We start from the raw sequence: 27,383 nt of genomic DNA, 5'->3' as shown, positions 1-27,383 counted from the left end.
ACTGCTGACACCCTGTCCACTCTGTCGGGGGGCTCTACTTGTATAAGCATTTAATAGAACAGGTTCTGTAGAATCAGCTGACGAGGGTGTAAACGGAGTGTGCTTCTCCTTGACGCTAACATCTACCTGTAAGGCTGAGTTGATACTTGAGTTATTTTGTCAGTTTTGGCCCCATGACTGCCCAAATAAGTGAAGTATGCAGAGCAACGCCTGTAATCTGAATGTCATACGGACTCACATTATTATTTCACTACCAAAGCAGACTCCCTATGCGTGTTACTGCAAGGCACAGTGTTCTACACCCCTATAAAGGCTCTCAGCAGCCAGGAAATAGCAGTTTTTATCGTAATTCGCTGCGAAAATATTCAGATTGAATCACATTTTTCCCGAAAAATTTGGCAAACCGGTGAATTGAATTTTTGAAAAATTCACTTATCTGTACTGAGAACTATCAATGGCCAAGCTCCTCTCACTTAGGTTGTATCAATAAGGATGTAGGAATTGGGTGGAGTGGCTAGCCAGTATCAGTGGCAAAGTCACCCACACCTATTTTGGTCCCATGAGGGAGGGGCACAGGCTCATGTCCCCTCACACGGGGCCAAATTCCTCATCCCAACACAACCATAATATAATAGGTTCTAGCTCCCCAAGTCAGGGTGACGCTATGACAAAGAACCCATCATCCAGAGATGGCACTGTCTTACTCTCCAAACACTGGGACAGACTGGTTCTAGTTGGAAATAGAGTTTGGTTTTCTGAACAATGCCATGTTAAAGAAGATGGAAAAGTCACACTTAATACAGGATCTGAACTCTTAAACAGATGAACTTACATCTTAAGAGTGATTTCACTCCACATGTTAACTCACCAGCACTGGATACATTTATTAACGCTGTCACTCTTGACATTGAAAGACATTAAAAGTCTCAAACAGAAATCTTTTGACACATCTCTGAGACATCGGAATATGTCCACTGCTGATCTTGACACGATCACTGAACTGTGTAGCAATAATAAGCTAACCATTAAGCCAGCTGATAAGGGTGGTGCTGTGGTTGTAATGGATACATCTTGGTACATTACAGAAATTGAGCGACAGTTGAGTGATGTTAAATGTCTACAAATGTCTACCACACGATCCAAAATTTGATATCACCAAATTAATTAAACAAAAATTGGATGCCGGTAAATTGGGTGGGATCATAGATGCAGACCTCTACACATTTTTATTGATCACACACCCTAGAACACCTTTGTTATATATCTTACCTAAGATACATAAGTCACTTGTTAATTCACCAGGATGCACTATTGTTTCTGGTAGAGGATCAATTTTTTCCAATATTGTCATTTTTTTAGACAAACTCTTGCGAGACTATGCAGTCAAGACTAGATCCTATATTAGGGACACAGGAGATTTTTTAGACAAAATTGTGAATCTTACATTACCTCCACACTGTATATTGGCCTCTTTTGATGTCACGAGTTTATACACCTCAATAGACCACAATAGGGGCATTGCAGCAGTACAGAGATGTCTGGATACTGGCCATTATACTGAAGAAGGTGAACAGTTTATCATTGATTTACTCAATTTACTTTTGCGGCATAACTATTTTGCATTCATGGATCACTTTTATTTGCAGTTGCGTGGGACTACCATGGGGTCTAATAAGGCACCCACATATGCAAATATATTTATGGCAGTCATTGAAGAGGAGTACAGCTATGTGTCCCACCACTTCGACCAGGTTTTGGGGTAGTGGCGATACATAGACGATATTTTCTGGACTGGTGATGAATCTGTTTTGCCCAGTTTTCATCACTATCTGAATCAGATAGATTCTGACATTGATTTTACATTGACATCATCAACTGAACACTTTCAATTTCTGGACACAACAGTATATGTCGTAGGTGATCATTTGAGTACTGACTTATATACTAAACCTACAGATTGCAACAATTTATTGAGATATGAAAGTTGCCATCTGAGATCAACGGTTAATGCTTTACCTTACAGTCAGTTTTTGAGAATTAAGCGCATTGTGCAGGATGACATCTGCCATTTCCTAACCTGTGCTAGTATATATGTGATCTATCTTTGTCAGTGCCCTTGTAACCTACTCTATGTTGGGGAGACTACTTGGGAGCTGAAAACAAGAATAAATCAACATAGATACACAATACGTAAAAAAAAAATAATTATAAATCTACCAGTTCCTAAACACTTTGTTGAGTTTGGACATAAGGAGAAGGACCTCAAATTTAGAATTTTGGATCATGTTCCACCCTTTAAAAGAGGTGGGGATAGGGAGCTGATACTCAAGCAAAAAGAGCTCCAATGGATTTACCGGCTACAAACCCTTCGACCCAAGGGTCAATACAGAATTCAAATGGTGTCTCTTTGGTTAGAATTATTTGGTACGCCATGGTTTGTTGTGGTATAACCTCTTCATTGAGATATGCTGTAGGATATTATGAATGATGTTTTTATTTTATTTTATTGATTTGTGTTTTTTCATTTCATAGTAAATATTTACACTATCTTTTTATCACTGCTACATCTTGTTGGTTCCATTTTGGGATTCACACTTATGATCTACATCTATGATCTACTTGTTCTGCCTTCCATGGACCACAATTAGAACATCTTCAGGACATCACTTAAAGGCACATGAGTTTTGGACTAGAGTATATGTTTTACGGTACTTTCACACTTGCGTCATTTGATGCCGGCAGGCAGTTCAGTTGCCTGAACTGCCTGCCTGATCAGGAAAACTGTATGCAAACGCATGTCATTTGCAGACTGATCAGGATCCTGATCAGTCTGACAAATGCATTGCAATACTGTATCCGGTATTTTTTTTTTTCATATTTTTAAAGGTCCAGAACCGTTTTACCGGAATACTTGATACCAGATCTGGCATTAATACATTTGAATGGAAATGAATGCCTGATCCGGCATTCAGGCAAGTGTTTCGGAATTTTGGCCGGAGAAAATACCACAGCATGCTGCGGTATTTATTCCGTCCAAAAAACGTACAGTGACTGAACTGAAGACATCCTGATGCATACGGATTGCTCTCTATTCTGAATGCATTGGGATAAAACTGATCCGTTTTTTTCCGGTATGGTGCCCCTAGGACAGAACTCAATTCTGGAAAAGTTTAACGCAAGTGTGAAAGTACCTTTACATTAATGTTCTTTTGTACTTCTCTGGATGATGGGTTCTTTGTCATAGCATCACAATAAACCGGGGGAGCTAGAAACCCTTTTATATTATGGTTGTGTTGGGATGATGAATTTGGCCCCGTGTGAACATGTGCCCCCCCTCATGAGACCATAATAGGTGTGGGTGACTTTGCCACTGATACTGGCCAGCCATTCAGCTCAATCTCTACATCCTTATTGATACAACCTAGGTGGGACAAGCTAGCTTTTATATGCAATATATTTTATTTGAATATCATGTCCTATAAAGCTGTTTCCTATTTTGGTCATTATAGTATTTGTATTTACTTTCATTTATATGTGTGTCAGAGTCATGTGATAATGCCGGCCAGGTGACCGCCCGCGTCTCTCTCTCCTTTCCTGGACATTGCCGTGATACCTTTTTGGAACACTCATGTGATAAGCGAGTTGACGTTCCGGAATCATGTGATGCACGTCCTAGTAAGCGCAGTTTGACGCGTTAGGATCGCTCTGACATGTGCATTGCACAGCTGGGGACGCCATCCTTTCCACTGGAACCACCAATGATGTAGTAGGTGTTTTTGATCACTTTGTACAATGCAGCTGTTGCTGTTTTTGACTTGTAATATTTGCACTACACACAGGTGAGGTTATTAACCATTTATGCAGTGGGCACTTTACCTATCTTATTTTTTTATTCATCTTATCTACACTATATGGCGTTTTATGAGTTATTCAATATGAGACACTGCAATCATGTCATTTTTGAATCATGGAATTACCTTTATGAATGTACATACAGATAATTATGTTTATTGGTTATTAATTATGCAATCATGTATTCTAATCACATAATGGGTATTTAAGTATTTTACTGCTTGACGAAGGCCTCATTGATCTGGGCTGAAACGGTGCGACTGGGGAAATAAAAGGGTCTAACATCCTTTACTGATACCGGAGTGCTGCCTCATCATTTGCTTTTTGGATAATGTCTATAGATTGTTGCCTAAAATCCAGAAGGGATTTCACCCATTTTCACTACTGACTGTGCTGCTGTTTCTTTTTGTCTATCTATCTATCTATCTCATATCTATCTAGTAATTTAGAAAGATGAGGCAGCGCTCCAAATTATGGTCTATCTATCTCAGATCTATCTATCTATATAAAGCAAAAATCTGGCAGCACTACATTCAACTTAAACAAAAAAGGGTGCACTCCCGAAGGGACTAGACTATTGTCCAATACACAAAGTAGGAAAAAGGCAGCACTCCAAAATCAGTAAAAAATAAAGAAAATGCTTTTATTCACCCATGTTGATATCCGACGTTTCGGCTCAACACTAGAGCCTTTCTCAAGCTATCTATCTATCTATCTATCTATCTATCTCAGGTCTATCTATCTATCTCAGAGCTATCTATCTCAGATTTATCTATCTATCATCATACCATTTCTGAGTTGTTCCATTTCGAAGTCATAAACAATAGGAGTGGTGCTATTTTTGCGGCTTTTAGAAAGTAGTTGTCTAATTTGGTCTACTCCAAAACCTTCTTCAATAAGCAACCCATGATGAGGATGTACGGTAACAGTAAATGATAAGTAATTCTGGGGGACATCCATGTCTGACACATTAATTACTGAAGGATCAAGTTCTCTCATTTGGCCTTCCTCCACCTAAAGTGTACAAAGAAGGAAATAAACTTTAATAAACAATTAACCTTTTATTAAACTCAAATATAGGACTAGATTGATCAAAACTGGTGTAAAGTACAACTGGCCTAATCATAGCAACCAATCAGATTCTATGTTTAATTTTCCAAAGGAGCTGAGAAAAATGAAAGGTGGAATCTGATTGGTTGCTATGGGCAACTAGGTCAGTTCTACTTTACACCAGTTTTGATAAATCTAATGCACAATGTCTGTTGCACATCATTAACTTGTATTAGGGTTGTATTTGCCAGGCTACACCTGTACATGGTAGCTGAAACATTAGCATGTACAGGTGCAACCTGGCAAATACAATAGAGGTCTGACAATGCATGCAGATGCCACTGCCAGACTGGATCATGTACAGGCACCCCTATTATCAAGTGCTCCGTTTTTATAATTATATGGAGGGTATGGTTGTAAAAAAAAATATATGGTATATAATTGAAACCACAGAGGACATAAAAGTCAAGTATTGTACACAGTTCAAGCATGACAAGATCATCAGAGATTGCTACGCAATGGACTACAGCCATTGTATGTACAAATTTGATATTAGAATGCAAAAAAGACTATTCAGGTACGTGTTATATAATATATATATATGTATGTATATATATAGTACAGACCAAAAGTTTGGACACACCTTCTCATTCAAAGAGTTTTCTTTATTTTCATGATTATGAAAATTGTAGATTCACACTGAAGGCATCAAAACTATGAATTAACACATGTGGAATTATATACATAACAAAAAAGTGTGAAACAACTGAAAATATGTCATATTCTAGGTTCTTCAAAGTAGCCACTTTTTGCTTTGATTACTGCTTTGCACACTCTTGGCATTCTCTTGATGAGCTTCAAGAGGTAGTATGAATCTACAATTTTCATAGTCATGAAAATAAAGAAAACTCTTTGAATGAGAAGGTGTGTCCAAACTTTTGGTCTGTACTGTATGTATATATATATATATATATATATATATATATATATACACACACACACACACAGAGAAAAAAAAACACAATAATATTTTAATGTGAAGATGTTCTTCCCTAGCCACTAAGAACTCCCATCATCAAGCCATGGTGGACACTGGCTGCAGAAAGCCTTCACATGCTATAAACAGATGCCATACACATGACACTCTCATACTGGACACATACCGCACACCTGCTGCTTATGCCTGACACATGCTGCATATCCACAAAACACATCCCGATGTTTATAAGCCATGCTTTGTCTGCCACCACAGAAACTACCCCTAGCAAGGACCAGCTTCTACTATAACCCTATTATGACAGATAGGGATCCCCTCCCCTTGGTGGTCTATGTGCAGCTGTAGCAGCTGTACAGGGACCTATAGAGGAGGGGAATCCACTGTGCAGTATTCTTCCCCAATGTCAAACAATAAGGTGGGAGATTTCCCATCTAATATACCTGTTTTTTGGCATTAAAAAGTCAAAAAATCCAGTTTTGTGACTTCTCAAACACCAAGATGACTAGTTGATCTAGTTGCAACAGTCACCCTCACCAGTTTCCGAAAACAATAGGTACCAAGGACACGCATCAGCCCAGCACATTTATCATCATTTATGCCAGAAACTGGCATAAATGATGACTGAAATCTATGCCAGATATGAGCTAGATTTCAGCCTGGCACACTGACTTTATGGCGAGGCCTGCTCCTCCTCCAGTGGCTCCAGGGATCTGCTAGCTTTTTTCCCTACCATTAGAAATCAGAATATTCTGTCTGCTTTAAGACATTCTGCACATTAACAGGATTAGATTAAAAGACTTAGTGATTCCTTTACCATACAGGGCAGGCAACTCAACAAGGGGAATATATCATTCTTCTACACCAGTTTCTGTGGCATAGTCAAGCCACACATTTTTGTGCCTTTCATTTTGCGCCAAAGTTTTAGAATTTTTGCTATTCTTCACCACCCTTGCCAAAAAAAAATGAGTGGGGAAAAAGCAGGAAGGGATAGACTCCAGGTGGGACCTTCAGAGCCCAGCTCATTTAAAGAGGTATTCTAGTTTTAATTATTACAATTATTTAGAAAATAGGATGTCGAACAATTTTGCTCTATTTAAAATTTTGCTCGCAGACCTTTATTATATCCGTACGTTTGCCTCTCCCTTAAAAAATGGTACAGTCCATTTTAGTCCTAAAAATGCATCTGTAGGGGAGCTAGATAGGACTAAACATGGCATCAGTCATGTGAGCCATCATGTGACCCTCAAAAGTATCATGTGACCTGGCTTTCAGTTAACTGCCCAGGTATCAAACAGATGAATAGTAGTGTGCTGAGCAGCAGAACATATACAACATATACATACGTCCCAACCGTCCCAGATCCGGCGGGACAGTCCCGGATTTCAGTGGCTGTCCCGCGGTCCAGGTACAGAAGATGTATGTCCCGCTCTCTGGCAGCTGTCCCTGCTTCCATAGAAAGCAAAGACAGTTGCCTGTACTGATGAAGCAGAGTGCCGTCCGTCCGCTCCCTGCTCCATCATTCCTTCTCCCTGCCATAACTCCACACTGCTGGTCTGTGGGGCCGGTCAGCAGCCTCGTGTATCCTGCTGATGCTGCTGGGGAATGAGGTGAGTATGTGGAGTTTTTTTTTTTTTACTGCCTGTGATGGGGTCACAATCCTGGGCATATTACTGTGAGGGGGTATATATTTGGGCATATTACTGTGAGGAGGCATAACTGGGCATATTACTGTAAAGGGGGCATAACTGGGCTTATTACTGTGAGGGAGGCACAACTGGGCATATTACTGTCAGGGGGCACAGCTGGGCATATTACTGTCAGGGGGCACAGCTGGGCATATTACTGTGAGGGTGCACATATCTGGGCATATTACTGTGAGGGGGCATATATCTGGGCATATTACTATGATGGCCACATAACTGGGTATATTACTGTGAGAAGGCACAATCTTGGGCATTTTACTGTGGGGGCATTAAGGGGTATGGGTGGGATTAGGTGTTTAGTTATTAGATCTGCATAGAAATGGAATACATTCATAAGAGTTCAACTTATTTGCATGTATGCATTGATATTAAACAACACTGAATTTAGTAAGGTTTTTCACATTGAGCTATAGTAAGAGGTTCTAATGTCAAAGAGAAAACAAAACAACAGAATCTAACCATTCCCTTCCATTACTATGATACACCTACAGTAAATTATAACTGTAAGCAGCTGCTTAAGACCGGGTTTCCACTGGGAGGTCATGACGCTATGGCCGCAACTCCACCTTTCTATGGCAGCCAATAGTTGCATGAATGTGGGTGTTAACGGAGATAAGGCGGGTGAGTTGTTGCCACTGCATTGCAGCCATCCCATGGTAACCAAGCCTAAGAGACCAAATAATTAGTAAAATGGAAGACAAAGGGTTAGAATAGACAGCCTGGCTGCCAAATGCAAGCAAAACCCTGCCCACATGTAGTGGTCCAGGGCTACACGATTTTGAAGTTTAACTGCAAAATCATGTGTGTACCATCTGTTCTTACCCTAAAGGCAAAAGAGCAATCCAAATGACTACATGACAAGGTCATTAAAATGTACCAGTCAGGAGATGAATACAAATACATTTCCAAGTCACAGTTAAATCACCCAAAACACATAATTCTGGCTGTAGACTAGAGAAGCTTGTATTTTTCTCTACTCTACAGCAGGCTCTGTAAGGCTTGTGAAGGTAAATTCTATCCAGCAATATAAACAAAAATCTAGAAGAAAAATTACTCACTATTGTCCAGGCCTCACATATAAAGCAAAAGCTACATAAGAAAAACTTGAAAATGTCAATGGTAATATCCTGGGTTGGCCAAACCTGAGACAATTCAATAGAGAATTTGTGATTAGGTTAAAAAAATAACTGTTACCGCCAAGAACCTTCGTCTGAGGTCCAAAGTATTATGGATCAGGCTTCCATTAAGATTATTTCTGTACTTTGCTCCATTCAGCTTTCCCTAAACTTGGACCCGTCTCCCTGTCCAATCCTCTGAAAAACATCCCCACATAGTTTGGTGGGGGGCCCAGCTCAAGGAAGAGTTCTGGTTGTTCCAAACTTTTTCTTTTTAAGAGTTATGGAGGCCACTATGCTCTTGGTAGCTTTCAGTGGGGCAGAATTTTTTTGTACCCTTTTCCAGATCTGTGCCTCCACACAATCCTGTCTGTTATCTCTACAGGGACTTATTTTCTCCTCATGGCTTGGTTTTTGCTCTGATAGGCATTGTCAGCAGTGGTACCTCAAGTACACAGTGGTGTGTCTTTCTATATCATGTCCAATCAACTGAATTTACCACAGGTGGACTCTAGTTAAGGTGTAGAAACATCTCAAAGATGATCCATAAAAATGGGAGGCCCCCAGAGCTAAATTTCAAGTTTCATAGCAATAGGTCTTAAAATGCTAAATTTTCGTTTTTCCTTTTTTAATAAATTTGGGGTATTGGGTGCATATTAATAGGGAAAACATAATTATTATTATTTTTTTATTTTAGCACAAGGTCACAACATAATAAAATGTAAAAAAAAAAGTGAAGGCACTTCTATGGCACATTTATGGCGAAGGCATTCTAGAGATTGAGGTGGGCCTTGGGACCTAAGCCCCACCAATCAAAACTTCTGACATGTCTAAGCATCTCAGCAGTTTTGTAAGCTTTAATATGCATGTTTATAGTTGTATTATTTAAGACAAGTAGGATTATCAAGCAAGTATAAATTTGGTAGATAATATTTAAATTTTGACCAAGTAAATGAGTGGTGGACTCTTAAACACAAAAGGCTTAATTGTTTTTTCTCAATAAAGAAAACCAATTTAAAAAAAGTGCTGCAGCAGTAGGCAAACTGTTTTATTTACTGTGACTTAACATGGCAAAATCAGCTCGGGTTTGCTGGGGCAGTAGTATTACATGGTGCCCATTCAAATGAATTGCTGCCCTTGTAATACAAAGAGTTCTCCAGTCCTCTCGTACAGAGTGACTCTCCATTCTGGTTTATATAGGGGGATCCTGACTGGGGCCCCCCTCTATGAATTCCATAGGGCATATGGACCTGGGTTTTCTTCATGAGACAATCCCTTTAATGAAATGGCTATAGGCATAGACTTTTCATGGACTTATCCTTCTTAAATGGTAAGTTTTGTCAGCAACAATATGACTGATGATAATAAGTAAGATAATATTCACATTTCACATGTATACAGTAACATGTGGGTTGCATTTTATGTTTTTTTTGTATTAGTTAAAGATCATTCTTTAACTTGTGTGTCATTAAATTCTTCTACCAAGTGAAGTAAGTGTTGTAAAGACAAGCAAAAACACATGATTATTTTTTTGGTTGTGTTCCATACTTTCCAAGCATAGTTCAAAAAAACAGACAACATGGGGGAAGAGAACAAACAGTATCCGCCTTTTGTCGTCAACCAGCCAAAATGAATAATCTTTTTTATGTAATCCAAAAATACTAATTGCTCCAATATGCTGTTAGGCAACATAATAGACAGTATTTTTCGGATAACATCTGACACATGAAAAAATTTCTATGAGATAACAACTGCCAAAACTCCTTACTGTGATATTTCTGGCCATAAATTCTGGAACTTCATCATTTGTTGGGTTGATTATGATGTAAAATGGCTTCTCCAGAGAGTGATGTTTCCCATCAGTGACATATAAAGTAAACTGATCTGCAGTTGGTTCAATCCGGTGATGTCTCGACTGGACATAGTTTATATTTTGTGATATGATGTCCTTCAATGTAAATGAATCTGGGTGTGAAAAAAAATAAAAAATCGTAACGTATTGCAACATGATGGGATTCTTGAGCTATAATTACCAATTTTTACAGAAAATTCTTATTCTGTTGAGTTCATATTGCGCTACAACTGTTAGAAATGCAATAGAGATAGGGTATGGCCATGTATGACCACAGGCAAGCCAGTTATCTTCTCTACACCTTAAGGTCTATAAGCTAGACTGCAGGCTATGTCTGTCCTTGCTTTTTAATACCATCTGCTCTGTATACATACTTTTGCCATCAGAGCTACAAAAAATTAAAATCTAGCTTCCAACATTTCAGTTTTGACAGATATTTTGCATAATGTGCCATGATTAAAGAAGGTGACAGCATTTCTGGAAAGATAACAAAATTCCATTGTAGCTTTCTTAAATAATGCCACATGCTGTGTAAAGTCTATTCTGGGAACAATAAAATATGTAAAATCATGGTGATCATTTAAGAAGAGACTATGCATATTAAAGATGGACTTTTATTTGTTTAGTGAATGCTCCTTATCAGCCAAGAGCAGGGATGGGCAGCCTCCTTGTACTCTGGCTGTTGGGGCTAGATGTATCATGGGGAATATAATTCAGCAGTATGAATCAGAAGGTTCCCTGTCCTGCTGTATGATTTATAATTCAATTAAATGTTCCATAATTACTCACCAATACTTATTCCCATGTTACTTTTCTCAAAACCTGGAGATGGGAGAATATTTTCAATGTAGCCATATCGAGGAGGAGAAACCAGTACAAATTTCAAATAATTGTTGTCCGTGTCAGGGTCACTGGCATGTAAGTGACTTAGAGTAATTGTACATGATTTGCCTTCATCCACAGTAAATATGTCATCTACGAAGGAATATAAATGAAATTATTGCAAACAATGACTGAAGTTAAACAACTTTTCTTGAAACATATTTGGGCATAGGTTTTCAGTTCTTGTGAATTGCAAATCTCATAGATCCATATTTTATTCACAATAGATCATAGAACATATATCAAATGTTGAAAGTGAAACATTTTTACAATTTCATGAAAAAATAACTCCTTTAAAACTTGATGGCAGCAATGTATCTAAAAAAAGTTGAGACAGGGCCATGTCTGCCATTGTGTAGCCTCCCCCGTTCTTTTAACAGCAGTCTATAAATGTCTGGGAAGTGAGAAGACCAATTTTGGGAGCAGACTCTTATTCTGCAAAGCTTTGTTGTTGTGATGGATGCAGTATATGGTTTGACATTGTCTTGCTGAAATATGCAAATATTCAAGAAATTCTCTAAAAGAGACATTGTCTGGATGGGAGAATATGTTGTTCTAAAACTTCTATATACTGTTAAGTATATAACAGTGCCTTCCTGGAAGTGTGAGCTGTACCGTAGGCACTAATGCAACCCCATTCAATCAGAGATGTAGGATTTTGAACTGTCCACAAGCTGGATGGTCCCTCTCCTCTCAAGTCTGCAGCACACGGTGTCCATGGTCTCCAAAAAGAATTTTGAATTTTAAATAATTAATAACAGAATCAAAAGACCCTGTCTGAGGATGGGTATATATTACTGTATCATTAGAATATGATGCTATTACAACATTTACATTTACCCTTACTTGACTCAGACACTAATAAAACATAACTTTTTTTTAAATCTTTCTAAATGAAACATATAAATAATGTGAATTTTATACAGTGCAAGGAACTGTAGTTTAATTAAAATTAGCAAGCACTTTAGTATTTAATACTGTACTGCAGTATAGGGCTCCTGGGGTAGTGCACGTACCCTAAAACAACCCTACTGTTACTGCTGTTTAGTCAGTTATCATCACTGACACTACATATATACTTCATAGTGCTGTCCTCTAAAATAATTAGAACCTGCCCCCGGATATGTTTCACCAGATAACTGGCTTGATCAGGGGTATCGGGCAGAACTTTGACTCATCTGATCAAAGAACAATTTTCCTTAGTCTATTTTAAAAGAGCTTTGGCTCAAAAAGGACAGCAGCGTTTCTGGATCATATTGACATGTGGCTTCTTCTTTGCATGATACAGCTTTAACTTGCAGTTGTGTATTCCACAGCAAACTGTGTTCATAGACAATGATTTTTGGATTTCTGACCCCCTGCAGTGATTTCCAGTATAGAACCATGCATGTTTTTAATGCAGTGCAGCCTGAGGGCCTGTAGATCACAAGCATCCAATATTGACCACTGGCCTTCTGCCTTGCACACATGCATTTCTCCAGAATCTCTGAATATTTTGATTATATTATGTACTGTACATGATGGGATATTCAAAGTCTTTGCAATTTCACATTGAGGAAAAATTTTCTGAAATTGTTCCATAACATTGGATGGCCTTCACAATAGCAGTCATCACTCCAAGACCTATGTGCAAGAAGTTTTTGGCAATGGGACTAAACTAATGAGCATGTGTGACCACGAGCTCTGGACACACTAGGTGGGACTGTGATGGAGAATCAAAAGAACACCAGGAGACACCATCAAAAGTATGGAATAGATATTTTGGAATAGAATTTTTTAAATAATTTCCCACCCCTACTCTTACTCCTTCCATGTCATAAGGTCTAGACTGCTGGGATGTTGGGAGAAACTAGTTCTGATATTGTAAATGTTGCACTAGCATGTCAAGACACTTCTTCCTCTTGTCATGGATTCTCTGCATGTATTTGATTCCCAATGGAATAACCACTTATAGATTTAAAGAGTTACTGCTACTCATAGAGACATATCAAAAGTTTTGATTCACTAAAACAAACTGTAGAGGACAAAATCAAGACAGAACCATAGACTTTCTATTGACTCTCTATAACAACTTCTCCTGCAGTGAGGAGAGAGAGCTATGCAAGCATTCTTCATTCTAGTGATTGGCAGAGTCTCAGCACTCACAACCCCACTAATCAAAACTCTGTATTGGGATATCCCATAGTGCTGCACATGAGATGCCAGCACTTACCATAGCATTAGAGCAAAGACCTTGGTAGTTAGAGAATGACTAGTTGAGCAGGAAGGATAAAAATATTGTATTGGGCAACAATATTTCACACATTTGCAACCATTGCTTGAAACTATTGAGGGAGCTTATCCCAATATTATAGGTTCCAACCTTTCATTAATACACTGTCTCAGCAGTATTTCAAATGGAAACTGGAGCATTGGTCAGCGCAGTGCTAGCTGTCAGTTGGACAGTGTTAGCGCATTCAAAATATATACCACAAATACAAGATCCTTGGGTTGCCTTCTATTAGGAGTTAAGAAGAGTCCTGCCTATTTCATATAGTACGCCTACTGCTCAACCTAGAATATGCTACAATGAAACAGTTGAAGTACACTAACAGCATACTGGGAGCTCTCATTAACATATACATTTATACTGGGAGCTCTCATTAACATATATGTTTATACTGGGAGCTCTCATTAACATATACGTTTATACTGGGATAGGGGATTATATTTGCTCTTACCTCTAGATCCCAGTGTTCCCTCCCTAGTCTGATCTCATATTTTATATGTGGGTGAGCCACAAATTTACAGAGTTTTAATAAGTAATTTCAATCAAATTGTTTTAAAATGTTTCCCTTTCTCAGGCAGTAAACTGGACACAAAGTTGAAACATTTACCCATTATCTAATTTGAGTTAACCCTCATGTGAACAACTACCAAAGGGCTGAGTTGTCTCCTATTTGTGAATCTATTCCAGGCTTTAATTTAAAAAAATTTCAGAAATGACCTGGATATGGGGGAGTGATAGCCCTTTGTGGTTACATGATTTGATTAAGTATTGACATGAATGAGAGGGAAAGACCACTCTTGGTGATATATGGCTTTGTCAATACATCACAAAAGCAGAAGAAACTACAGAAATTCAGGGAACATGTAAGAGTGGTCTACAGTGGCACATGGGAGTAGCTTTGATGCATATTAGTAACTGTTCCAATGTTAGTTTGTAAAAGCATTGCTTTTATTTTTTGCTTCCTGGAAACTCTCACAAAAGGATACCGATTTATACTTTGATATGCATCGATTAAGACCAATTTAATCATGCTTTTTTATTTAATTGCATAGGGCATGTAACTCCCAAACCTATATACAATGTAATGGAAATTTTCATTCAACTAGTAATAAGCTCAAGACAGTGTTCAGAGGTTAGATGAAAGTTATACACATACAATATCTGTATATATGAACCCATTATCATATTTACCTTAACAATTTCACAATTCAGTGAGGGTTACCTTCATGGAAATTGAATATGCACTAAATGTGGAAGTGTATCCTCTTGTCCTTATGTCCCTCAACCCTACACTCAATCCTCTATTAAAAAGAAAGTCTCATAAAAACCATAGGAACTTACTGAAATGTGTCATTAGGAAGTCTAATCGGTGCACTCTCATGGTACCAGATGAATGATGAATACCAGTTCTCAGCACTGTAGGGTGGATTTCTTTGTATTCTAGCAATATGAAACCCCTGTTACTGAACGTATACTGAAGCTCACTGACCTATTGTGATTGATGGTGATTGGTTATCCACAGGATAAACTGTGATATTTAGGTCATACACTGGAAAAGAGTCATGATTGGGCACTAGCGGGTTAAGAGGTCCATTAGAGCAGCAGTTGTTCACATCAGCATCCAATTCAGCATCCGAGATAACAAGGGTTATAATGTCATAGCAAGGTTGCAATCCAATTTCTCCACCTAAAGGATGAAACATTAGCCATGTTGAGATAAGATCAGTATATTGCAAGTTTGTTTATGCATAGATGTACAGTACAGACCAAAAGTTTGGACACACCTTCTCATTCAAAGAGTTTTCTTTATTTTCATGACTATGAAAATTGTAGATTCACACTGAAGGCATCAAAACTATGAATTAACACATGTGGAATTATATACATAACAAAAAAGTGTGAAACAACTGAAAATATGTCATATTCTAGGTTCTTCAAAGTAGCCACCTTTTGCTTTAATTACTGCTTAGCACCCTCTTGGCATTCTCTTGATGAGCTTTAAGAGGTAGTCACCTGAAATGGTCTTCCAATAGTCTTGAAGGAGTTCCCAGAGATGCTTAGCACTTGTTGGCCCTTTTGCCTTCACTCTGCGGTCCAGCTCACCCCAAACCATCTCGATTGGGTTCAGGTCTGGTGACTGGTCATCTGGCACAGCACCCCATCACTCTCCTTCATGGTCAAATAGCCCTTACACCGCCTGGAGGTGTGTTTGGGGTCATTGTCCTGTTGAAAAATAAATGATGGTCCAACTAAACACAAACCGGATGGAATAGCATGCCGCTGCAAGATGCTGTGGTAGCCATGCTGGTTCAGTATGCCTTCAATTTTGAATAAATCCCCAACAGTGTCACCAGCAAAGCGCCCCCACACCATCACACCTCCTCCTCCATGCTTCACGGTGGGAACCAGGCATGTAGAGTCCATCCGTTCACCTTTTCTGCGTCACACAAAGACACGGTGGTTGGAACCAAAGATCTCAAATTTGGACTCATCAGACCAAAACACTGATTTCCACTGGTCTAATGTCCATTCCTTGTGTTCTTTAGCCCAAACAAGTCTCTTCTGCTTGTTGCCTGTCCTTAGCAGTGGTTTCCTAGCAGATATTCTACCATGAAGGCCTGATTCACAGTCTCCTCTTAACAGTTGTTCTAGAGATGTGTCTGCTGCTAGAACTCTGTGTGGCATTGACCTGGTCTCTAATCTGAGCTGCTGTTAACCTGCGATTTCTGAGGGTGGTGACTTGGATGAACTTATCCTCCGCAGCAGAGGTGACTCTTGGTCTTCCTTTCCTGGGGCGGTCCGCATGTGAGCCAGTTTCTTTGTAGCGCTTGATGGTTTTTGTGACTGCACTTGGGGACACTTTCAAAGTTTTCCCAATTTTTCGGACTGACTGTTCTTTATTTCTTAAAGTTATGATGGCCACTCGTTTTTCTTTACTTAGCTGATTTTTTCTTGCCATAATACAAATTCTAACAGTCTATTCAGTAGGACTATCAGCTGTCTATCCACCTGACTTCTCCACAACGCAACTAATGGTCCAAACCCCATTTATAAGGCAAGAAATCCCACTTATTAAACCTGACAGGGCACACCTGTGAAGTGAAAACCAATTCAGGTGACTAACTCTTGAAGCTCATCAAGAGAATGCCAAGAGTGTGCAAAGCAGTAATCAAAGCAAAAGGTGGCTACTTTGAAGAACCTAGAATATGACATTTTTTCAGTTGTTTCACACTTTTTTGTTATGTATATAATTCCACATGTGTTAATTCATAGTTCTGATGCCTTCAGTGTGAATCTACAATTTTCATAGTTATGAAAATAAAGAAAACTCTTTGAATGAGAAGGTGTGTCCAAACTTTTGGTCTGTACTGTATATTGCCATGATTATCATGATGTTACCATTGCAGCACCAGAATTAAGAAATGTCATGTGCATGAGTAATATCTTCATCTAAATCTTATACATCTTATAAACATTTACAAAAATTGTATCTTTTCATCATGTAATTGAGATATCTGCTTGACCCTCATTACATTGTGCATTTCGTCTGCTGTAATTACATATGTAGCACGCAGGGACATAGCAGAACATAACATAGTGGAAAAGAACAGAAGAGAATGCAGCATGATCAATCCAAGTCCAGGTAAGTGTATGCTATGTTTATTGTGTCTTAGGCCTATTTTATGTAATATTTTGAATTTAAAACTGCGCTTACTTTCAGTGCACCCTAAACCAAAGCCTAATCTAGACAATATTGAATTTTTATTTTAATTTTGAGATCATACTGGTATGCTGGTAGATCACAACTCCTTTAAGAACATCTCTTTGAGAGAACCGGTCAATGGTGACTCCATTCTTCTGGATAATGCCCCAGCGAGGCTGGCGTGCAATCATAAACATCAGTTTCGTATCATCGCTATCTGCATCAACAGCATAGATATAGTCGCTTGAAAGGACCACTCCATCTCCCTCTGAACAGTATATTGTTGGTAAGAGGTTGTCCTTCATAACTGGTGGCTCATCATTTACTGGTAAAACCTGCAAAATGACAATGATTTAAAAAAAGACAAATGTTTCAGACATTTTATTCAATTTTGATATTTGCAAAACCATAACTCATAATATTGCAATCTTAGCATATATATAAGGCCTCATGCACATAAACATATTTTGTTTCCGTGTCCGTTCAGGTTTTTTTGCGGATAGGATGCAGGCCCATTTGTTTCAATGGGTCCGCAAAAAATGCGGACAGCACACCGCGTGCTTTCCACATCTGTATGTCCGCTCCGTAGCCTCGCAGGACCAACTGACCAACTGTAATGTATATGACAGTGTCCTATCTCCTCTCTGGTTGAGGAGGTATATGGCCCAAAACACTACTTAGTAATCATTATCTTCTTTCTGTTTTACTTATACACAAATTTATCAAACCAGTTCAATTTTACACAACTGTTTGTTAAGGGCCTATTTACATGGGCAGATTATTGGCCCAGTTATTTGGAGCAAACAAGCTCATTCCCAATAATTGCCCTGTGTAAATGTGAGCTCCAATATTTTGACAGCAGCACATTGTAAACATGAATATGTCTACATGAATATGCAACCAACAAAACTGTATAGGGATGAATGATTATTGTGCTGTCCCAGGTACAGCTTTCAACTAGAATTCATCTTTGTATTCAGTGTTATATCTGTTATCCACTATGTTTAGTGTGCTTTGCCGACATTGTTATATTTGGTTTATGTACGTTATCTATGGTTTTTCATATGTCATTCATCTTGTAGTTCATATCCTGTGTCCTGAAGTCATTTTCTATTTGTCTGTTTGTCAGAGATTCATTACAGAACTGAAGAGAGGATTTTCTTTTTCCCTCTATCATATTTTCTCAAGGTTTCATTCAATAAATGACCTAAAGGCATATCCATTGCATCACCACTGGAATTCTACATGCAACTGGTGTCACTAGGGGAATGATTATAGCGAGTTTACTATCTTTCATTGCTTGTACAAGAAATTGCCACTTACACCTATAAGAGAGGCTTCTCTCACTTACATCGGTGGCAGAATAATCATAGTAAGGACCTCGTAAAAGTCCACAGTGTAGACCTCATAACATTTTTTTGCATGTAATCTGCAGGGTGTAAATATGTATAGGACAGGTAAGATAGTGTTGATTGTTCTAACTCATCTACCTGTGATTGTACAGATGAGATATCATAGCTATATTAATACAGTGCCATACCTGTATTTTTAGAAGAAACTCAGCAGAGTTGATACCATCTGTAGCAATACATTTAATTTCATCTTCTAGGGTCTCTGAACCATCATGCTGGTACCTTGAGCAATTAAAGTAACATTTAGTACTCTTAATTTCATACAATATAAAAGTAATATAAAATAATATTTGTGTGAGATAATGAAAGTGACATTTCTTTTCATATTGGTGACTGGACATGTTATAAATCTATCTGTAAATAGAGCTGTGGGAAGTATGAACTTAAGATCATTCTTCAAAAATATTGCCCAGAGAGCAACAGTAGAGAATATACTTCTTATTAAAGGGCATCTATCAATAGATTAGTACTTATGAAACTAGCTGACCTGATGCATGTGCACTTGGCATTTGTGTTGGTCCCATGTTCGTATGGGCACATATGAACATGGACCAACACAGATGCCTTCAGCTTCCAAGCACACATGTGACAGGTCAGCCTGTTTCACAGGTACAAATCTGCTGAAAGGTGTCCTTTAAGAAGTTTCTCATGCCTTAAGATTGATCACAGGTCCACTGTTTTTACAATAAATGGTAGTTATTGAGGTAGTTACCTCATCTGCATGTATTAATTAGTAATCTTCACACCATGGACCAGAATATAAATGTGAACAATTAGGAACCTGACCACAATCTAAATAGACAACATGGCACTGACTAATAATGTCATGGCTTACAACCATATTTTTATGCATGTAAATTAATTCTTATTAAAACAATTATTGCAAATCCTAACCTAACTTTTAACATGCTGAAGTCCAGGTAGTGGAATTGTTCTCCTTCATTAATTGGTCTGCCATCTAGTTGAATTGTTCCATGTAACGGTGCTGCTTGCAAAGTGATACGAAGCTTGTCTTGATTTGTGTCCTTATCACTGATATGAACATGTTCCACAGTTAAGGGATGGGAGCTGCCTTCCTCCACTCTCAGATCATATGTCAATACCTAGACACAAGGTACAATATAAAACAATGTGTGGCTTTTCAATACAGTAAAAATACAAAAAAAATAAATTCCATGCTACCAAACTCTTTCTACAGTGATCTGTGGCTTTTCATGTTAGTAAAAATGGCTTCTAAAAATTCTATGGTAACACACAACTTACTAACGGTAAGCTGGTTATTATATCATATACATTGCTTTTATTCCTTTTCTCATTTTCAGAATTGGTATGGTCTTTTTAACTTTTTTATGCCTTTATTGTTTTATTTTATAGTCGATTTTAATAGGTTGGTCACATGACCAGACAGACCCTTAGTTGGAATGGGATCCAGATCATATGCCCAATCTTGAAGTATTTAAAGAAGGCAAAACATAGAAATGAGCTATGACTAAGGATTTTTGTATACGAAACTCCTAAGCGATTCTGACATATTGGATATTTGCTGCAACTGTTCAAGTTATAGAATAAAGTGGATATTTTTTTAGAATTTTCCATTACTGGCAACGTCTTCAAGCCATCTGTGCATTGGGACAATCCTACACGAAGAAGAGGTGACCTGGTTGTTCATTGTTTCAATTACAATGAGGTTCTAAGTAAAATTACAAATTTGTATCTCTTATATTTAATACAATCATCACTGGGAAAGTCATGTTGTTAAGTTTTTTTACAATATACATTATTTACTAATTACTCTGAAAATGGATGACGAGTTACATTTACTAGGTCTTGCATTTCCTATACCAGCTTTACTCCAAAATCCATTGGAGTGATATATGCCAAATTTATTGTCTTAAAGGGGTTATCCAATTCTATAAATGCCCCCCTGGGCCGCTCCTATAGATTATATTTACTCCGCTTCCCGGCACTCGTGTTACTTTGGATCCCTGTACAGTGGCTTGATCTCCTCGTCGCCTGGATCAAAACATCCCGCAATGGGGGTTGCAGCCAATAGCAGGCTGCAATGGTGACCAGCAAGTGATGCAATTAGCAGCTGTTATTGGCCCCTGGGCTTACCTTAGCTTGCATGGAGGTGGCCCCTATCATTGTCCAGGGTAGAGGTGTAAATATAGGCCACCCCCTGTTATTGTTTCCAAGATGGTGCTTATGTTCTTGTACTGCATCTGCACTGAAAGAAGCAAGTGCAGACACAGATACAGGACATCAGGGAAATGCTGGACGTCCTGAACACCTTGGTGGAGGCACCTTCATGTGTCCAGAGGTCAATTAGCAGCTGCTAAATGCATCACAAGCTAATGTATGGCATTATTGTAATTTAGCAACAAAGTAGCCAACTTCTTTAATAACTCTGCCCCATTATTTCCTGTTTCTTTTTCTGCATAGCATTCCACAGCACCAGACCAGACACTCATATCAGTCAGTATCCCCAACATGGTTATCTGCCTTCCCTATCTCATGTACATTATGCTCAGTTGTTTTTGAACAGTGGCAGAAAACCAGAATCTTACTAACAAGGAAACCATACAAATGCCTTAAAGAAAGATGTTTCAGGTTTGAACTCAGGACCCTAACACTGTAAGGCAACATTGTTAACTACTGAGGTGTCAGGCTATACTGCTATCATATATAAAATGTACCATATGTATACAGTGAAAACATAATCACTGCAGAGCAGCTAAGTACATAGCATGGTTGATTTTTGCCCTGTTATTCAATAAGTTTATTTTTTTTTTACATTGAAGATGTAATTAATTGCACTACAATAGTTACCTGCGAATCTTGAAGCTTACCTGTGGCGGTTGGTTGTCTACCGGAAGTATTGTGATATTGAAGCAGATACCAAACAAGGTACCTCCATGCTGATTACTGACTGATAAGGTAAGGCTGACATGTAGAATATCAGGACCGATATCTTCCATGGGAGGCATATATGCAACCTTCATGTGGCTCACTGCATGCTGTAAAAGCAAGAGATTCATTACTTGCATGGCAGTCTCTGTTTTAAGGTGCTATATTTGTAATATTGTAAAACAGAGATGTTTAAAATACCGGATAATTGCAATTTTTTTATTAAGTTGAAAAATCAATAAAAAAAATCTATTAAAGTTCTTACCATTTAAAGTGATTTTTACAACCTACAGCATATTAAAAGATAAATGGTAACAAAAAGTTGCTGTTGGACCTTGTTATGTATTCTCCTTTTCTTGTCCAGACGTAGCAACAAGAAGTAACAGACATTTTATTCCCATAAATTATGGGTGGGCAAGAGTTTTAGCCTGAAGGATAGACATGTGGACTGTGGTGCAGTCTATGGGTCCATGCCAATGGCATTGCAGTGCACATAGGCCCTTAGTGTGTTTAATGAGTGTTTCAAAATGAATTTAGTGGCAGTGTACTTCCCTGTACCAGTAAAAATATATATATTGTATTTTTCACCCTATAAGATGCACTTTTCCCCACAAAGTGGGAGGAAAATGTCAGTGCATCTTATGGGGTGAATACTAATGAGCACTTCCATTATGGAAGCGCTCATTAGTACAGAAGGACTGGAAAGCGGTGAATGCATCGCTCCCTGGGCTCTGTGCTCACCACTTTCTGGTCCTCGGCTGCTCGCTTTGCTGTGACTGCGCACAGTGTGACGACGTCGGCGTGCTCTGTGACCTCACACTGTGCGCTTCATGTAACAGCACAGCTGCATTTTAGGAGCGGTATCTGGAGCAGGAGAGGCAAGTTGATTTTTTAAATTTTATTTGCTCTGAACATGGTGTTCTGATCTGAGGTCTGAACGGGGGTGGGGGGATGATTCCTTCATATTATTCATATCTGGTGCTGATGTCTGGGGGTCATTCAAATTGGGAGTCTGATCTGAGGTTTGAATGAGCTGGAGGGTCTTATTCATATTGGGGCTCTGATCTGAGGTCTGGGGGGGGTCATTAACATTGGGGGTCTGATCTGAGGTCTGAATGGGGGGTCTTAATTATATTGGGGCTCTAATCTGAGGTCTAATTGGGGGTCATTCACATTGGGGAGTGAGCTGAAGAAAAGACATAGATTAAGACGTGTGCCAACGCTGCACTAAAATTTTGATGCAAAGTAAGCCAACCAATAGGTGGTGTCATCTGTTGAACAATACGCCCAGATTTATCATTCAGCATGAGCCACTGTGATATATTTGGTGCATCTTTAGATGTTCTATATTTTAGACAGGATAAGGAAATCCGTCCCTATTATTTTACAAATGCATAATCTCTTCAGTTACATGAGCTCTGAAAGCTCTTAGACTTCATTTACACTTCAAAATTTGATCAGTGTTTTTACACCCAGTTTTAAGCCAGAACCAGTAACGTACACATAAAACACAATATATGAGGACGGCATCACTTCTTCTTGAGTCCATTAAAATAGAAAAGTAGATGAAACATACTGATCAAATCTCATAGCCATATTTGCTGTCTACTACTGTTAACTTCTTGGCAGGTAGATGATTATCATGGTATGACGGCTGATTATTTTTGAAGCTCATACAATACATCTCTCATACAATAATACTTCTGCACACTATGAGCAAACATAAGCGGTACGTACTTGACTGAAAGTTGCTGTTGTGGTAGCAGAATGATCCTTTACAAATTTCTGTATACTGTCTGCAAGAAAAATCTTTCCAGCATCTAGGTCACTGCGCAATAACAATGAATTTAGTTTAGTATTGTGTCCCTCTTTATGTTTCACCTTGCAACATCCACTATTCGACTATTAGGCATATCAGTACTATGTGAACACGGGGCAGCAGTTTAGGCTTAATTCACAATAAATTCTGAAATTGTGCCTGTGTGAATATAATAGATGCCATTGATATTTTTCAACATAATGGGTTAATAATGGACAACATGGGTTAACAATGCTATTCTGCTCATGTATGCCCAGTATGAATTGAGCCTGAGAGGTAGTTCTAGTCATAGATGCGATCTTTTCAATACAGTAAAAAAAATTTACAGGAAGAGGAGATTTTTTTAGCACATTTAGAAGGAATTTTTTTCCCCCTTGCTAAGAAATTCAAAGTATGTAATCTGCGCCCTAGGAAAGCACCAAAACCTACCAGGGGCCAACCATTTATGGACGGGTCTTACATAAACAGTGCCCATTTTTGACCAGAGCAAATTCAATAAAAAGTTTTAAAAAAATGGGGAGCTTGAGCTGTGCTACTAGTAGCATGTAACAGAGTTCAAGATGAAAGCTTTATTGAGGACGACTCATCTTGGCAGTGAGCCAGTGCCTTCATCAGGATATATTATATGACAAGTATAATATTAAAGAATACATTTAAAGAAATTAAATTGTAAAAAAAATGCAGAAAAAGAAATCCTGACCTATGACAGAATGGGCAGATCTAAAGTAAAATAGATTTTGATGACTTTTTAGTCTGATACCCTCTTCAGTATAGCACTGCACAGAGTGTCATGATCTCTGGATGATCTAGTACAGAGTGATACACATTGTATTTCTATATATAAAAATAACCAACTTTATCACATCACTAACTTGTACAGGAATCCTGGCCAGGTTGTGGGTGCTGAAGGAATGAATCTAATCTGGACAATCTGGTTTTGAGGCTTTAAACAGTTTTATATTAGATAAACTGAAGTGTTGGCGGTACACAATATATAGTTTAGAAGGCAAGCACAAGGACTACCTGGAGAAGGATGATGATCGGCATGGAGGCTTAGTTACAGTGTAAATAAGTTCTCTTTCTGGAGATTCTGTGTCGATAAAATGTAGTTGTTTCTTTGTTATATGGACAACATCAGTTTCGTTAACAATCAGGTGACGAATTGTTCCAGGGACCTCTTTTGGTAGCTGATCATCCACTGGTGTTATATGTATAATCACAGCCTAGAAACAGAAAGGACAGATATTCGAGAATGATGTGGCCCTGAGCTATACCCGTAGCAATGCTCTAGGATGATTCACCCATTCAATGACTGCTATACCATATCTTTAGTCTTCTGCAGCATAAACTAGGTAGCCTGGCATGATGTAGATCAGCTTAAAGGGGTTGGCCCATAGACAACATTTATCACCTATTCACAGGACAGGTCATAGATGTATGGTCGCTGCTCATCAGAATGCTCACATCCATACTGATCACTAGAAATGGCTGCCAGAGTCCCTGTGTGAATACAGTAGTGATGCACGTTCACTTCAATGTGACACACAAAGTACAGTGCTCAGCTATCTTCGTCCGTCCCATAGAAGTGAATGTTCTGCTTGAGAACAGTCCCAGTTAGAGGACTGAAACATTGCTATGGGTTATGCTTTTTTCACTACTATGGATGTGCAGCGGCTTTTTCCCTTTTGGCGGTTGCCTCTGGACTGCGGGCACTCCACTCACGACTACTCAAGGCAACTTTGACTGTGCTGCCCTGATTTCCTTTTTAGAGACAAAAAGATATAAAACAACAATTCATTTTGACAAAAGTCTTACAAATATTGTAACAGTTTTTTACGTACAGTACATGTTTATCTCTGATAGCACCCCCTGCTGCTGTTTATTCTTTTGGTCCACCTTGTACTGCATTTAGTGGTGGACCAACATGCTCAGTAGCTTCCCTGCTTCTTTCTCTTCCCCTCGGTGCAGGCATAGTAATGTTATAGTGAAGCAGATGAAGCAGCCCAGACACCTTTCATTCATTCATCTCGACTTCTAAATTCATACAAGTATATACCTATATCTCTAGATAATGGAGAAGGGCTATATGTAAGGGTCTATTTTCTATGCTGGGGAAAAATGGGTTAACAAGAGCTAATTGCAGTGCATCCGGGAGGATGCAGGTACTTGATTGTCATATGTGAACTTCTACCTGCCCCAGAAAGCAAAGCAAATCCACCAGGTGAGTAAGAAGACTTTTAAATCCGTGGCATAACCCCTTTAAACCAGGCACACCGGTCTGTAAGGCTAGATCAGCTTGAATGCAATGACACCTTTATCTTACAGATCCATTGTTTCATTCTGGAGAAAAAGTACCTTTAATCTACATGCAAATAAGTAGTTAAGTGCACTGAGGGCGGAGACAAGCCACCCACGCTGTGCACTCTTGCTCCTCCTGCTGACAATGCAAGCCCCTCCATCCCATTGATTAACACCGGCCAGGTTCCTGCATAGTCATCCCACTTGGCCCTTTCAATTAAGAAGGAGAAAGGGGGTCTGTTAGAGGAGACAGGTGGAGCAAGACCTGCCCTCAGTGCACTTAACTACTAATTTGCATATGGGTTAAAAGTAGTTTTTCTTCAAAATGAAGCAACTGATCACTAAGTTAAAAGGTATTATTACATTTAGAGGAGCTAACCCTACAAGGTGTTGTCTCTGGTGACAAGTTCCCTTTACCAGGTATCGTAACACCCCGCCACCATGGGTGGGCAGTGATTTGCCTGTATGGGGGGACCCTCAGTGTGTTCTTAGGGCTCATGCACACTGCCATGTTTTCTTTCCGTGTGCATTCCATTTCTTTGGCAGACCGTATGCGGAACCAGTCATTTCAATAGGTCCGCAAAAAAAACCTTAAATTACTCCATGTGCATATGGTTTCCGTATGTCCGTTCCGCAAAATAATAGAACATGTCCTATTATTGTCCGCATTACGGACAAGGATAGGACTGTTCTATTAGGGGCCAGCTGTTCCGTTCCGGACCGCAAAATACATACGGTCATGTGCCTTCCCATATGTATTAAGAGGTTATTCCATGGAAAATCATATAGTATCGTATAGTACATGACAATCTCTTTCTAAGGCTTCTTCCACATTAGCGTTAGTATTGTCCGGCAGGGTAACAGCCTTCCGGATCCGTACTAACGCTAACACACGTGTGTCTGCGTTTTTTGTCCGTCCGCCACTCGGCATGTTTGCTGTGCTGCGGCCGCATCTCCAACCTGTCCCCATTATAGTGAACGGGGCCGGGGTGGACTTCCGGCAGCACACATATGCAAACGTTAGTACAGACCCCGCTAATGAAGAAGCCTAGCAAAGCTAGAACCAGCCTTGTACTTCACATGGGTCCAGAGATCTCCACATCATTGCTCCTATTGTACTACTAGGTTTATTTCAAGCTGGCCACTCATGGGGTGTGTTCTTTCTCAGGGCATGTGTTGTATCTGTTGTATCTCTCTCCCTATCACACCTCAGGGGGGTGTCTTTTCTCAGCATGGTGTGTCCTTTCTGCTGCAGCTCTCCCTGTAACTGTCACAGCTTCTAACAGTAGATATGGCTGGTGGCAGTTGAAGGATGGAATTGAGGGAAGACCTTAGTAGGTAGACATGTACATTGCAGAGTAAACACCAGGGGACACCGTTGTAATGAAGTTAAGGAAATGTCTCAGAACGGGAGCATTTTTGCAACAAAAAGTAAATTACAAAAGTAACTTGTTTTGCACACTGAATTATATTAACATAACATTTCATGGTTGATGGTTGAGCTGAGGTGACCATAGATTTAGA

General features: G+C 39.0%; 1 protein-coding gene across 1 annotated transcript in view; it reads right to left on the bottom strand.

Moving 5' to 3' along the window:
- FREM1 (FRAS1 related extracellular matrix 1) overlaps window positions 1–27,383 on the bottom strand; it is a 197,898-nt gene that overhangs the window by 78,206 nt on the left and 92,309 nt on the right. Inside the window, exons 11-20 of the mRNA XM_044272263.1 lie at window positions 24,585–24,784; window positions 23,480–23,570; window positions 21,685–21,852; window positions 19,730–19,938; window positions 18,964–19,057; window positions 17,506–17,758; window positions 15,210–15,407; window positions 11,359–11,544; window positions 10,486–10,682; window positions 4,641–4,866 (exon numbers count right to left, since the gene is read on the bottom strand). Of these exons, the coding sequence (XP_044128198.1) occupies window positions 4,641–4,866; window positions 10,486–10,682; window positions 11,359–11,544; window positions 15,210–15,407; window positions 17,506–17,758; window positions 18,964–19,057; window positions 19,730–19,938; window positions 21,685–21,852; window positions 23,480–23,570; window positions 24,585–24,784 (1,822 nt within the window). The remainder of the gene's footprint in view (window positions 1–4,640; window positions 4,867–10,485; window positions 10,683–11,358; window positions 11,545–15,209; window positions 15,408–17,505; window positions 17,759–18,963; window positions 19,058–19,729; window positions 19,939–21,684; window positions 21,853–23,479; window positions 23,571–24,584; window positions 24,785–27,383) is intronic.

This window comes from Bufo gargarizans, chromosome 1, assembly GCF_014858855.1.
Source record: "Bufo gargarizans isolate SCDJY-AF-19 chromosome 1, ASM1485885v1, whole genome shotgun sequence".
Lineage (NCBI taxonomy): Eukaryota > Metazoa > Chordata > Amphibia > Anura > Bufonidae > Bufo > Bufo gargarizans.
Note: the sequence above shows the minus strand (reverse complement) of the source record. Positions and strands in the feature narration are given on the sequence as shown.